Source organism: Kryptolebias marmoratus, linkage group LG14, assembly GCF_001649575.2.
Source record: "Kryptolebias marmoratus isolate JLee-2015 linkage group LG14, ASM164957v2, whole genome shotgun sequence".
Lineage (NCBI taxonomy): Eukaryota > Metazoa > Chordata > Actinopteri > Cyprinodontiformes > Rivulidae > Kryptolebias > Kryptolebias marmoratus.
The window spans coordinates 4,060,554-4,073,026 of record NC_051443.1 but is presented as its reverse complement, the minus strand read 5'-3'; the positions used below and the strand labels follow the sequence as shown (position 1 = coordinate 4,073,026).

The window sequence follows — 12,473 nt, the reverse complement described above, 5'->3', positions numbered from 1 at the left end:
GGGCAAAGTAGCCCATGAGCCAAAGTGAGAACCAGGTGCCACCTGGACAACCCCGGTCCAGCCGCCAGCCCCGACTCCATCCAGAAGAGGAAGAGGAAGAGTCCACCCAGCCTCGATGAGCCAGCCATCCAGAGCAGCCCCAGGGCGAAGCAGCCCAACCGCTCAGAGAGCCCCAATCCCACCCCGCAGAACCCCCCTCCCCCGCAAGACCCGAGGTCCTGCCAAGAGGCTACCCCCAACCAGCCAGAAACATAGAACATGCACCCCCAAACACAGACGCCACAAAGGTGGGCGCCCCCCCAGGGGGGCCCCAGGTCTGAAGACCCAGCCAGAATACACCCCACTAGCGCGAGCCCAGCACACCGCCCCCACCTCAGGCGCCCCGCCACATCCCACCCCCCATCACACAACAAGCCGCAACAGCAAGGTAGCAGCCCCACACGATACCACCCCAGCCCCATACAGAACCGCAACCAGGCAGGCACCACTGAGCCACGCAACCACGCCGAACCCCCACCCAAATACAAGGACAGGACCGACTCCGCCGCCACGCCCCCAGCAGGAGGCCCACACCCGGGGCCAACAGCCCCCACCATGCCCCCTCAAACATATAAACAATCTCTTGTCACCATCCCTGCGACCTTAGTCCCGGGACAGCCACCACCAAGCCCAGCCCCACCGCCACCACCAGACCAACCAAAACCCCAGCGGCCCCAGACCCGAAAAAGGACGCAACCCCTCCACAGCTCCTCTTACAATCCTCTGTGGCACCCCCAACCAGCAAGACTGACATCCCTCTGATGGCACTGCTACCCTTTTCTAATATTCCTAGTTTTGGTCTGTGGGAGGAAACAATAATATTCTGGGAAAATTCCCACATGGACGAGGAAAACAATTGTGGGTTTTTTTTATTAGTACTTAAAATTATTTTTTTAGCAATCAAAGCTGAAAGTTGAAATCTTTATAATTAACAGTCTTGGGCAATGCCTTTTCCAATTTGGTTTCTCTTCAGAGATACTAGTGCCAAGCGTATTTTTAGCAATTTGAGCACCTCAAGCCTGAATCCCTCCAATTCTATTAAAATGAAGAAAAGGCATTAATGTAACCAATATCTTCCAAACTCTGCAGCTCACCTTCAAATCATCACTAGAGGACAGAGTTGATGTGTTGAATTTGGGAATGAATATTTCTTTAAAGGCACAGAAACACTTCTACTCGTATGTTGATGATCTCAGTAACATTTTACGCTGGTTCTGTTTTGAACTCAACTTTAGTGTTTTATATCAAAGTAAATTTTGTTTTGTTGCTGTTTAGATGTGTCATAAGATCCTCTACTCCTGCAAACTAAAGCCGTATCTTCTGTTGTACTCAACAATGCCGCATTCTTTCTTATATTAGTTTATTGTAAAACCTAAACTTTTAACACTTTGTGATCTGTTTTGGCTCCTTTTGCTCCTAACGATTCTCCACAGGGTGGCACTGTAAAAAGGAATGTGTTGTCAGTCAGCAAACCTGGTAAAAAGCAGGTAAAAACATGAAATAAATTCCCCAAATGACTCCAATCCAACCTTTTACCTTCAGATCTTATCTTCACAGGGATTTATCACCTATTGTTTCTTGTTTTTGGATTTAAACCAGACATTTTTTTTATATCTTCCTTGTCTTTTGTGAGATAAAACCCAATTAATCTGACCCTGCAGACGTCCCTCCAGTTCCTCAGTCGTGCTCTCAAAAGCTGATGGTCTGAGGTGTCTTTTTTAGACAGACCTCCTGTCTCAAAGAGAAAAGTACCTGAGACCTCCTGATCCTAAAGCCGCGATCTGAGGTATTTATTTCATTGATGGAGAAATTTATAGTAAAATTTTAAACTTTATATTGAAAAAAACTAACTTTTGAGAGCATGAGCACTTTATCACAAATGGTGTCTGATTGTTTTTATGTTACAACCAAAAAGACTAAAAAGATGTCAGGTTCCTGGTTAAGTCAACAGCTGGTTAGCTTCACATAAACACTGGAAATGAGGGGAAAGTAATAACCTGCCTCTGCACAAGATTTCATGCAACCTAAAAACTCATTTTACTGTATATTTTGGTTGTTTATAAACTTTTCAACTTCAGGATGATATTGTGTTTATTGCCACTAGGTAACTGAAAGATTTTTTTTTTTAATATAGTTAGCACGACCAGCTCTGGACTTTCCTGCTTGAGCTCATGCTTTTATTCTGTAAAGTATTACAAAAGTGTCCTTTTCAGATACTTCAGATAAATGCTGGAGTGGATATAAAAAGTGTGAAAATACAAGGTTTTTAAGATGTAAAAAAAGTGTGACCATGATGAATCACTAGAAATCTTTCCATATCTTTACTATGACTTATATCCTATAGAACTCAACTAGAAACAAATGTTTAGGGGAAATTCAAAAAATAAAAGGGTGTAATAAGCCGATTGTATAATTGCACAAACTAATAATTTGTTGAAGCACCTTTTGATTTAATCACTGATTTTGTTCTTCTTGGGAACACACCAACCATCAGTCTAAGGGACTCTGATCAACCTGAAATAAAGCTCGACTGTCCCAGCAGGATTTTACTGAGATTTACTCAGTTCCATCTTACAGAAAAATCTGAGGGGATGTTGGCTTCTTTCAGAACACCGGTATTGGTTGGCCTATCTTCTCGACTGATCCTAAGGATCTTACAAAGACATTGCTGGTGTTACGGCTTTAGAGCTTTCACATCTCCTGTAAGTGGTCTAGCTTTCAGCCCCATAAAATAGGAAGGACAGGACTCCTACTTAATACACAGTCTTGGACCGAATATTCCAATTTTCCAATTTTTTCAAACACTTTCTTCTCCGACCTGGCGAAGGCCCCACCAGCACATACTATACAATGTTGGATCTCAACATTGATGACAGCTCTTAAAGAGGGAAAAAAAGACTGCCAAGGTATGTGAATTGGTCCACGTTTTCCAAAACATTGTTTTCCACATAATTTGTGGATGCTTGGGATGAGTGTTGGGTGCTGGTTGATGGTTGTTGGAGGATCACAGTTTTCATAAAAGTTAATGTCAAGTCCCAGAAGTCTGTAAGCTCTAGCAAAGGCATCCATGATGTTCTGGAGGTCGTCTTCAGAGTGAGCAATCAAAGCGATGTCATCTGCATGCTGAAGCTCTGTGATGGAGAATATAAGTGCTTTTTGCCTTAAACCTGTTAAAGTTGAAGAACAATGGAGACATGAACAAGAACAGGATGTCCCTCCAAAACTGATGAAAAGACGAAACAGAAACTGGTCAGAGGCTGCAGAGAGGCCTACAGCAAGAGTGAAGGATCTACAGGGAGTTCTGACAAGTTCTGCTTGTCTTTTATAAGTGACAACAGTCTCCTTTGTCGTCCACATGTCTTGACTCTTGGGAAAGGAGGCTTTTTTCTTACAAAAAAGAACATCCAGGCTTGGCTAAATATGGCAAAAATGGAAATGGAAATCATGAAGAATGTCATTCAGTCAGTAGCCTGAGAGAAAATGAGTTCTGGTCTGATGAACTGGAAGCAGAACTTTTTATCCCAGATTCCAAATAGTCTGTTTGATGCAGGAGCAAGACTGTGGCTCACCAAAACAAACAACATCCACACAATGAATCACAGTAGTGGCAGCATCATGCTGTGGGGTTGCATTTCTACAGTAGGAGCCGGGTTTTTAGTCAAAGTAGATGGAATGATGAACTGCCCCAAGGTCCTGTTTGTTTTTGGCCTAAAACAGAAAGCGAGAGACTAAGAGGAATTTCATTTTTCAATATGGCGATGACCCAAACATCCAAATCACTGGATGGCTTTTCCTAAAAGAAGATAAAAGTGGTTTCATTTTCTTTACATCACACAAATCAGCACTTTTACAGGAGTGTAGACTTTTTTTTATACCCACTGCAGGTTCAGCAGTACAGTTGTGCATCAGGGAGGATGTGAGGTTTATGCTCAGATAAATTAGGTTTATGTGGATTTTTCTTTTAGTCTATTTGTTTCCCTCTTTTTCCAGGAGTCATTTTGAACATCTGCTGGCTTTAGCTTCATATTTAGCTTTCAGATATCAGATCTGTCAGCCAGCCTGATTTCACTGATGTGTTCAACACTTGCTTTAAACAAAAAAAAGAGTTTCTTTTTTGATCATGATAGATTTCTGCTCCACTGCTGTGTCAAATCAGGAGTCTGCACCAGGTGATTTACAGTCACCTTTGACTTCAGAGAGCATCAATGGTACAGACGAGGACCAAGTCGCACCAGGAACACCTCAGCACTCCGGAGCCAGAGCAGAACCTTCCCAAAATGCTTTGCCCTTCTCTCACAGGTGAGTCAGAGCTCACATATTCAGAACCAACTACAGGAAAGTGTCAGAAATGGCAATTATCTTGAAAGTAATTTAGCTGAGAGGCAGGTCATAATGTTGTGCCTGTTGGTGCATTTGTCTGACAGTTCGTTTAAAATTTGTCCAGAGGTTCATGATAACCGACAAAGTAATCACTGGAAGTATATTTACAGATCTTTAGGAGTCAACCTCATGCAAGATGGCCGCTACACCCAACTGACCTTAGGAAACAATGGTCAGACTGGACATGTGTTATGAATGACTCTCAGCTATGAGCACATTCACATCAGTATCTGTAAATTATTAAGGTCTGTGGTGTCCATCTTGAATCAAGTTGACTCCAAAAGTAATCCGTTGTAGATGTATAGCCAGTGGATTTTCTAACAGACGAACAAGCAAACACAAACACAGACAAAAGCATTATCCCCCAGCACAAGGCAGGTGATAACAAGACAAACAGGACAAAGGATTAAGAAAATAACTGGTGTACTGAAAAACTAGAATAAAGGCAAGCAGACTAGTATGGAAAAGTTTGTCATTTAAAGACTATTTTGTGAGTTTTGAGGGTCCAGTTTTAAAGCAAAAGTGCAGTGTGGTGTGGATTAGACTGCTTGGGTGGACAGTATGTAAACAAGGAACAAATAAATTTTTTTATGGTAAATGAGCATGAAGTATAGACCGGTTGGAGTGCAGTTTTAGGTAGTAGGCATTTAAAATTGTTGTTTAAAGCATCAGTCTGAGAGGACTGTAGAGGTGGTAACTGGAGATCTAACTATAGTGTGAATGCTGAGTCAGAATTCACACCATTGTTGTCATATTTATGATTTCTTCTGTACATTTTTTTATTTTTTTGCAAACTACTTCTGCATACTTGGGGCTATGTTAATGAATCATATATGAAAATGTTCAGCTTGATTGGGAATAGTGTGCCATGACTTTCGCTTTTTATAACCTTCACACTTTTCAAAATATTTACCTTTTATTTATAATGAATTGCCCCATTGAAATGCATTAAGAGCTCTGAAATTCTTTATAAAACATTGTTCTTTTTGAATTCTGCTTCAGCGTACTGGCTCTGCTCGTCTTCCTATGCTTCCTTTAGCTTTTAGCTACTGTTCTACCACTTTTAGCTTTGCACAACCTTTGTGTTTTTAGCTTTTAGTTAATATTTTTTCGAACATTAGCGACAGTTTTGCTGTTTTTAGCTAATGTTTTTGCTAATTCCATTTTAACTATCTGTTTTGCTGCTTTTAAGTTTTAGCTGGTGTTCTGCTCATATAAGCCTCTGTTTAATTAACTTTAGCCTCTGTTCTGTTTGTTTTACCTTGAGGTACTCTGTTTCAGCGTCTTCAGCAAATTTCAGCTGTCATTCAGCTCTCAGCGTTTACATTTCTCTAGTTCTCTAGTTCTCTGTGTTTCTGGCATTTGGTTTGAGGTGGAGGCCCCAGGTCATTCAACAGTCTGGCTGCTTCAGGGAAGAAATGTGTCGGATTTTGACTCAAATATTGATTCATGGGTTCTTACCACCAGTTTGGTTTTGATGCACATTGATTAGTCCAGATGCATTAATGTTTCAGATATATTTCTGCTAACCAGCACCATTAATAACACCAGAGTCTGCATAATATAATACCTGATCTTTAAGAAAAATCTGTTGTATTAAATGAAACCCAGCAAACGGGTTTGGATTCATTGAGGTGCATCCACCTTGTGATGTTTGATCCAGAACCCAGAGTCCTCAGCCCTGCTGCTAACAGCCACCTTTTCGTGTCTCCAGCTCCTCCAGCATCAGTAAGCACTGGGAGGCCGAGCTGGCGGCTCTAAAGGGGAACAACGCCAAACTGACAGCGGCGCTGCTTGAATCCACAGCCAACGTCAAGCAGTGGAAACAGCAGCTGGCAGCCTATCAGGAAGAGGCCGAGAGGCTGCACAAGCGGGTACGGCTCCGACCTGGCACTCAGTCCAGGCCAGACTCCCCGTTTGATCCAGCCTGGGTTCAGACATTTGTTCTCCGCTCTGCAGGTGACGGAGCTGGAGTGTGTGAGTGGCCAAACAACAGTGATCAAGTCCCAGAAAACAGAGCTCAACAGAACTATAGAGGAGCTGGAGCTAGCTTTGAAGGCCAAAGAGGAGGTAAGGAGGAGCTCAGAGAGGACAAAACTCAAACTGAAGACAAATTTGTGATTGACTGATTGAAACATTTTCCTCTTATTTTACTTCCAGGAGCTGGAGAGCCTCAAAGCAGAGGTGGAGAGTGCCAACGAGTTCAAGTTTCAAAAAGATTTACTAACACAGAAACTAAAAGTGAGTAAGACTCTGCAGGCTGTTGGCAAGCTACTGATGCCAACAAAAACTCATACAGCTAAGTGGAAAAAAAAGACTTTCTGACTCTAGAGATCAATCAAAACTGCAGAAAAATAACTAAAATGACCACTGTCAAGTTATTTACTGTGGTTCCCCACTTGACAGGGATAGACATTCACACAGTCTTCACTGGATTCCACTCAATGACCAAACAATCCTTTCTTAATTTCTTTCTTTATTTTCAGGTTATTTTTTCAGATCTTTTTTTTTTCCAGGTCATTTTTTCTGGTGAAAAACCTTTAACAAATAACACAAAACAAAAAATCAGATTTGCAATCATGTTAGAGTACATCCTGTATGTTTGTTTTGTAAATAAGTTGGTGTGAAAGTAGAAGACTTAGCTTGAATAAATACATTTTCTTCAACAGTATTAAACTTACAACCAACCTATGGCTATCTTCAAAATCTACCAAGTAATTTATCCATAGAACTATAAAATTTAATACCAAGAAAATACTCTCATTATCTCATAATGCTATAAAGACACAATAATCAAATGTTTCACATTATCTCTTCAATGAGGCCATAAATCTCAAGACAGTTAACATTAAACATTTGGTAAAAATCAAACAAACTCTAAATAGTTGTTGCAAACCAATCAATCCATGACAAAAGTCACAGACCAGAAATGTTTGAGCCACACCCTTCAGAGAAATAAGCTCTGTGACTTCTTCACCTCCAACACCATCTCAGAAGCAACAGTCCAGACCATTATTGTCCTAAAAGTTTGTTTTCTTACTGGCTGCCTCTCTGGTAAATAAATTTGTAAATGTCAGTTCTACACAGATTTTTCCACGTCTGGTTGGCACCATCCACATCATTCAAGTGTTGTGCACTATGTTTCTGGTCCGTGTGTCATCAGGTTATCACAGAATGGTTCCTAGCCCCTCACTTCTAAGCTTGACTTAATAACCACAAAGATACAATTTAGGTGAAAATTTAGTGTTTACTTTCTGAGAGTTTTAATAAAATTCATCCAGTGGTTCATGAGATCTATAGATTTAATTTTTGTTGAACCAGTCAGGAGGAACTTCATGTTGGCAGGGAGAGGAATTAATTTAGAAAGCTTTTGTAGATTCTTTTGAATAAGCAGGTCTTAACTGATTAAGAGACATATCTAACATTGTATATATTTAGTTTAAAATAACAAAAGAATAGGAAGAAGCATCAGTTTACTTTGTGCAGAGATGTTGGTGCCAAAGTGCGTGCATGTGGGTGTTTGTTATCAAAATATCTCATGAATCACTGGACAAATTTGAACAAAACTCTCAGATTGGAACAGTTGGCGTACATCTGTGACTGATTAAATTTTTTCAAGATGGACACCAGAGCTAATCGGCATTAGCCAACGCAAAATAGCTTTAACTTAGTCTATTTCACCGATATTGAGCTAAAATTTGGTGTGGTATTAGCTGAGAGTCATCCTCAAAGCGTTACCCATTGTGCAGCATCTTTTCAAGTGTTACAGTCAACACTGTCTGTTAGCAAAATATCTCATGAACCACTGCAAAGATTTTGATGAAACTCTCAGACAGTAATCATTGGATATACATCTAACAGATTTACTTTTGGAGTCAATCCAATTCAAGATGGCTACCTCAGCTAATCTACTTAGCCAACTCAGAAATGGCTATAACTTACTCAAAACTAGAGATAATGAGGTCAATTTTCTGTGGTAGTAGTAGTAGCAAAGCCACCTGATACTTATAACCTCAGTCAAACACAACATATTTTGATGCCATTAGATAGATCTTTTAAAGACAAATCCAACACAATTTGAATTTTTAAAATTGATCTACTGGTTATCAATTTATTGTCAAAAAATGATCATCAGAATTGGTCTAAATAACTAAAATTCTTAAACAGACAGCAATAGAAAGTCCTGTGTTTAACTTCCTGGAACTTCTGTTCTCACACCGGGCTGAAGCTGAGGAATTGCTCTGATTGGCTGTAAATATTCAGATTATTCCTTCGCAGATAACACATGAGCAAAGCAGTTCAAAGTGCCAGCTCCCGCTCCCAGATTTTTTAATTTTGGTCATAAAATATTTTGTTTCTTCTGAGCTGAGAAATGAATGAATGAATTAGCTCCGTCATTGCCTGACCCAGTTAGCTATAGCGCCACCGTGCATCGTTTATTATTGATTATGAACATATAGAGGATGAATGGGTTAGGAGTGGACAGGTGGCTTTGCTAGTAGTACCTGAGAGTCATTAACAACACATTCTTTGAGCACTAACCTATTTTGCAGTAACACATTTAATCATTCAAAACATAAAACTAATTATAACCGCATCATTTCTCATCATGAGATGATTTTAGTTTAAAACTCTGACCTAATTGTTGTTGGGTGACGAGCATCGTTTTAATGAATGCTTGGCCCTCAGTTTTGTTGTCCGTGTTCTTCAGGACTCTGAATCGAGGAACCAGACTCTGGAGGTGCAGCTGAGTGACTTGGAGCAGCGTCTGGAGAGCAGCCAGCTGGAGAGAGAGGCGTGTCAGACGAGCCTGCGCTCCCTCCTAGTGTTGCTGGACACCAAGATCTTCGAGCTGACGGAGCTGCGCGACACGCTGGCCAAGATGATCGAGAACAGCTAGAGACGCTCGGAGGTGCTCCTCCACCACCTCCGACTCCACAGACCTGCATCTTCATGGCACGCTGGCACTCACGTCGTCACCAACGCAACTTGAAATTGTTTTGTTTTCCACGTGTCAGAGTTTACACACGACTTCACGCATCAGCGGTACACAGATGTTACTTCTTCATCACTGGGCTCGTTTACAAAGAGCCAAGTGAAGCCTTTCCTCTGCTCCACTCTGGAAAACTTTCACATCCTTGAACTTTTTATGTTTTGTTTTTTTTTCGTAAAAAAAAACACGAAAGACGCTCTTTTAGAGCTTTGGTGCAACACTAGTCACCTCAACGATTGGTCTGCTTTGGTTTTCTCTTCTTCTCTTATGTACGCTTCATAAAAAACCATCATCAGCCAAAAACAACAACTCCTCCTCCTCCTCCCTGAGACGGATGTTATTTTTTTTTATGCGTGTGATGAAAAGCGACAGCCACGCGAGGGCGCCAATGTGTCCACAAATCTTTAACACAAAATGAGCAATACAATAAATGGAGGGTTTATGAACACTTTCCACTCACTTTCAGGTAATTTTCTTGCCGCCGCAGAAAGGTTTAACCTCAAGCAAGGCAGCATTTTATTCAGCGGTTTTTTTCTTCTTTCTACATATTTTTTTATTTTGAAAGGACAAAACAGCTTCATAGTGCACTGGTTTGTGTGTGGGTGAATCTGACGTTTTCTTTCCCTTCTTTCTGAAGCATTTTGAAGTGCAATGTTTGAGTCCTTTTTTTTTGTTTATTTATTACTATAATGACTGATTATGTCTAAAGTTGTACACAAGATAAATTTCTTTATTTACATGTTTTCACTTTATCTTTTTTTTTATCGTGTGGTACGAGGCTGTCAGGTTAGATTTTGAAAAAAAACTGCAATATTTATGAGAGAAGAACAGTTAAATGAGCACATTGTGATTTTTATTTATTTATTTTTCTTTTGCCAAATACTGTTTTCTGGAACAGATTCAAACTTTTGCTGATGTTGCCTTTGGCACAGAGATGCATCAACGGTAGCTAACTGGCGGTACTTTTAGTGGGATTAAATATTGCCAAAAATGAAAGAATATGCAGAAAGAATATGGGTGTAGACCTGAAAAACACAGTTTAAGGGTTTGTTGCTGGATTTGGTACACTTGGGAGATGATTTTAGCAGCAACTTTATCATGTTAAAAATGATGTAGATTACAACTGAAAAGGGATTTAAATAATAATAAAAAAACATGTTGGTTAAAACACATGCTTAAAAACACAAATTGTAATTTTTGAATTTGTAATAAAAGAAAATTGAACAAATATGATGTAGTTGTTTCATTCTTTTACAGTCTGAGTTAAGTTGATTAATTTATTACTTAATTCTGGTAAAAACAAACTTGACAATGAAAGAGGAGAAAGACTCAACAGGAAGTCTGACTCCCAGCACAATTTGTTTAAAAGGCAACTTTGCATTCTTTCTGAACGTGTGAATTTGGTTAAAAAGTGACTTCTGGCATGGTTATGGCCTCCTCAAAGGTGAGCATGGTGGACAGATTAATGAGATCCACAAAGTGTCACCAGTTTCCCACCCAAACCATGCAAAAACTGGGAGGTGGCCCACTTTGCCTTTCTGAGTTGCTAAACAGTTTGCAAGAACCTACACACAACTGAAAGTCCTTCTCCAAGGCCTTTCCGAAGTCCTCCCATGCCAAGTTTTTGCACCTACAACCACAGAAGCCTCAGTCTTTCTGACCACCCTGTACCTGTAAGCTGCTTCAGGAGTCCTCCTGGACAACCAAGCCCTAAAGGACAACTTCTTCAGCTTGATGGCGTCCATCGCTGATTGTGTCCTGCTGCCACGAAAGGCATCAATGACCTTCAGGACACAGCTCTTGGAAGCCACATCTGCAATAGAAGCCCTGAACCTGGCCCATTTGAACTCCATGTCCCCACCCTCCCCTGGGACATGTAAAAAAAAAACTTGCCCAGAGGTGTGAGTTGAAGATCTCACAGACAGGGGGCTCCCCCAGACATTCCCAGTTCACCCTCACTACTCATTTGGGTTTACCAGGTCTGTCCAGCAGCCTCCCCCACCAGGTGGTGATCAATTGACAGCTCTGCCCCTCTTTACCAGAGTGTCCAAAACAGGCTGCAGATCTGATGACATTGACCTTTGGCCTAAAGTGGTCTGGTACCAAGCACATTCACCAACCACCCTATGCTCGAACGTGGTGTTCCTTATGGACAGCCCATGCCTAGCACAGAAGTCCAATAACAGAAAACTGATTGGGTTCAGATCAGGGAGGCCTCTCCTCCCAATCACCCCCTTCCAGATACCTTTATCATTGCCCACATGGGCATTGAAGTCACTCAGGAGAATCCCCAGATGGCACCCCTTTCAGGACATCATCCAGAGACTCCAAGAATGCCAGGTAATCTGAACTGATGTTTGGTGCATCAGAACCTTCCCTCTTGCAGCCCAGAGCCACAGAGAAGTGACCACCAAAGAAAACTTCAACACTAAGGCACTCAGCCGGTGGGTTGTGAGTAATTTTTAGTCATTTCAAATGTTAGTCATCAACTATTAGTAAAACATTCCATGAAAAAATCTGTAGAAATCATAAAACTTAAAACTGATGTAGAAAATCTGTAAAAGATTTCAAAAGACTAGTTCATTCTGTTAAGTCCAACTTCCTGTGACCTGTTGAAACCGAGTCATGTTTCCACTGTGGTCTGTCAGAGCCTTAGAGCTCCAGCTGAGCTGGATTTTTTCACGTTTCAAATTGAACAGAAAAAAAAAGGACTTTAAAATAAAATAGTAATTAGGGTGCTTCATTTCTTTTAAACATCCCTAATAGTTGCTAAGAATCACAAGAAAAGCTCGTCTAAATAAATTATAAGTTGTTCTGAGAAAATGAGCCCCATTTTCTCAAGATAAGAAACAAAAGAAAAGAGCAGTTTATAGAAGAAGATAATGGAGCTGTTTTTCTTTTTTTCTTTGGCAGGAACTTTATGACGTGGTGAAAACTAAAAGAACGTCCCCAGAACAAACTCATTATTGTTTTCTTTTATACGCCAGCTTGTGATGAGCCCATACAGATCCATTAGTGGGTTCCTGAGCTTCTAATAATTCATACTCAGAGCAGCTTTCAA

At 40.7% G+C, this 12,473-nt stretch overlaps 1 protein-coding gene across 2 annotated transcripts in view; it reads left to right on the top strand.

Annotated features, from left to right (window-relative positions):
• The window catches only part of LOC108251412 (homer protein homolog 1-like), a 39,296-nt gene extending 28,643 nt beyond the window's left edge, over positions 1–10,653 (top strand). For both annotated transcript variants that reach the window (XM_017441699.3, XM_017441700.3), the window contains exons 5-9: positions 4,196–4,338; positions 6,134–6,293; positions 6,379–6,489; positions 6,580–6,660; positions 9,131–10,653. In XM_017441699.3, the coding sequence (XP_017297188.1) occupies positions 4,196–4,338; positions 6,134–6,293; positions 6,379–6,489; positions 6,580–6,660; positions 9,131–9,319 (684 nt within the window). In that variant the 3' untranslated portion in view covers positions 9,320–10,653. The remainder of the gene's footprint in view (positions 1–4,195; positions 4,339–6,133; positions 6,294–6,378; positions 6,490–6,579; positions 6,661–9,130) is intronic.
• Positions 10,654–12,473: the final 1,820 nt, after the last annotated feature.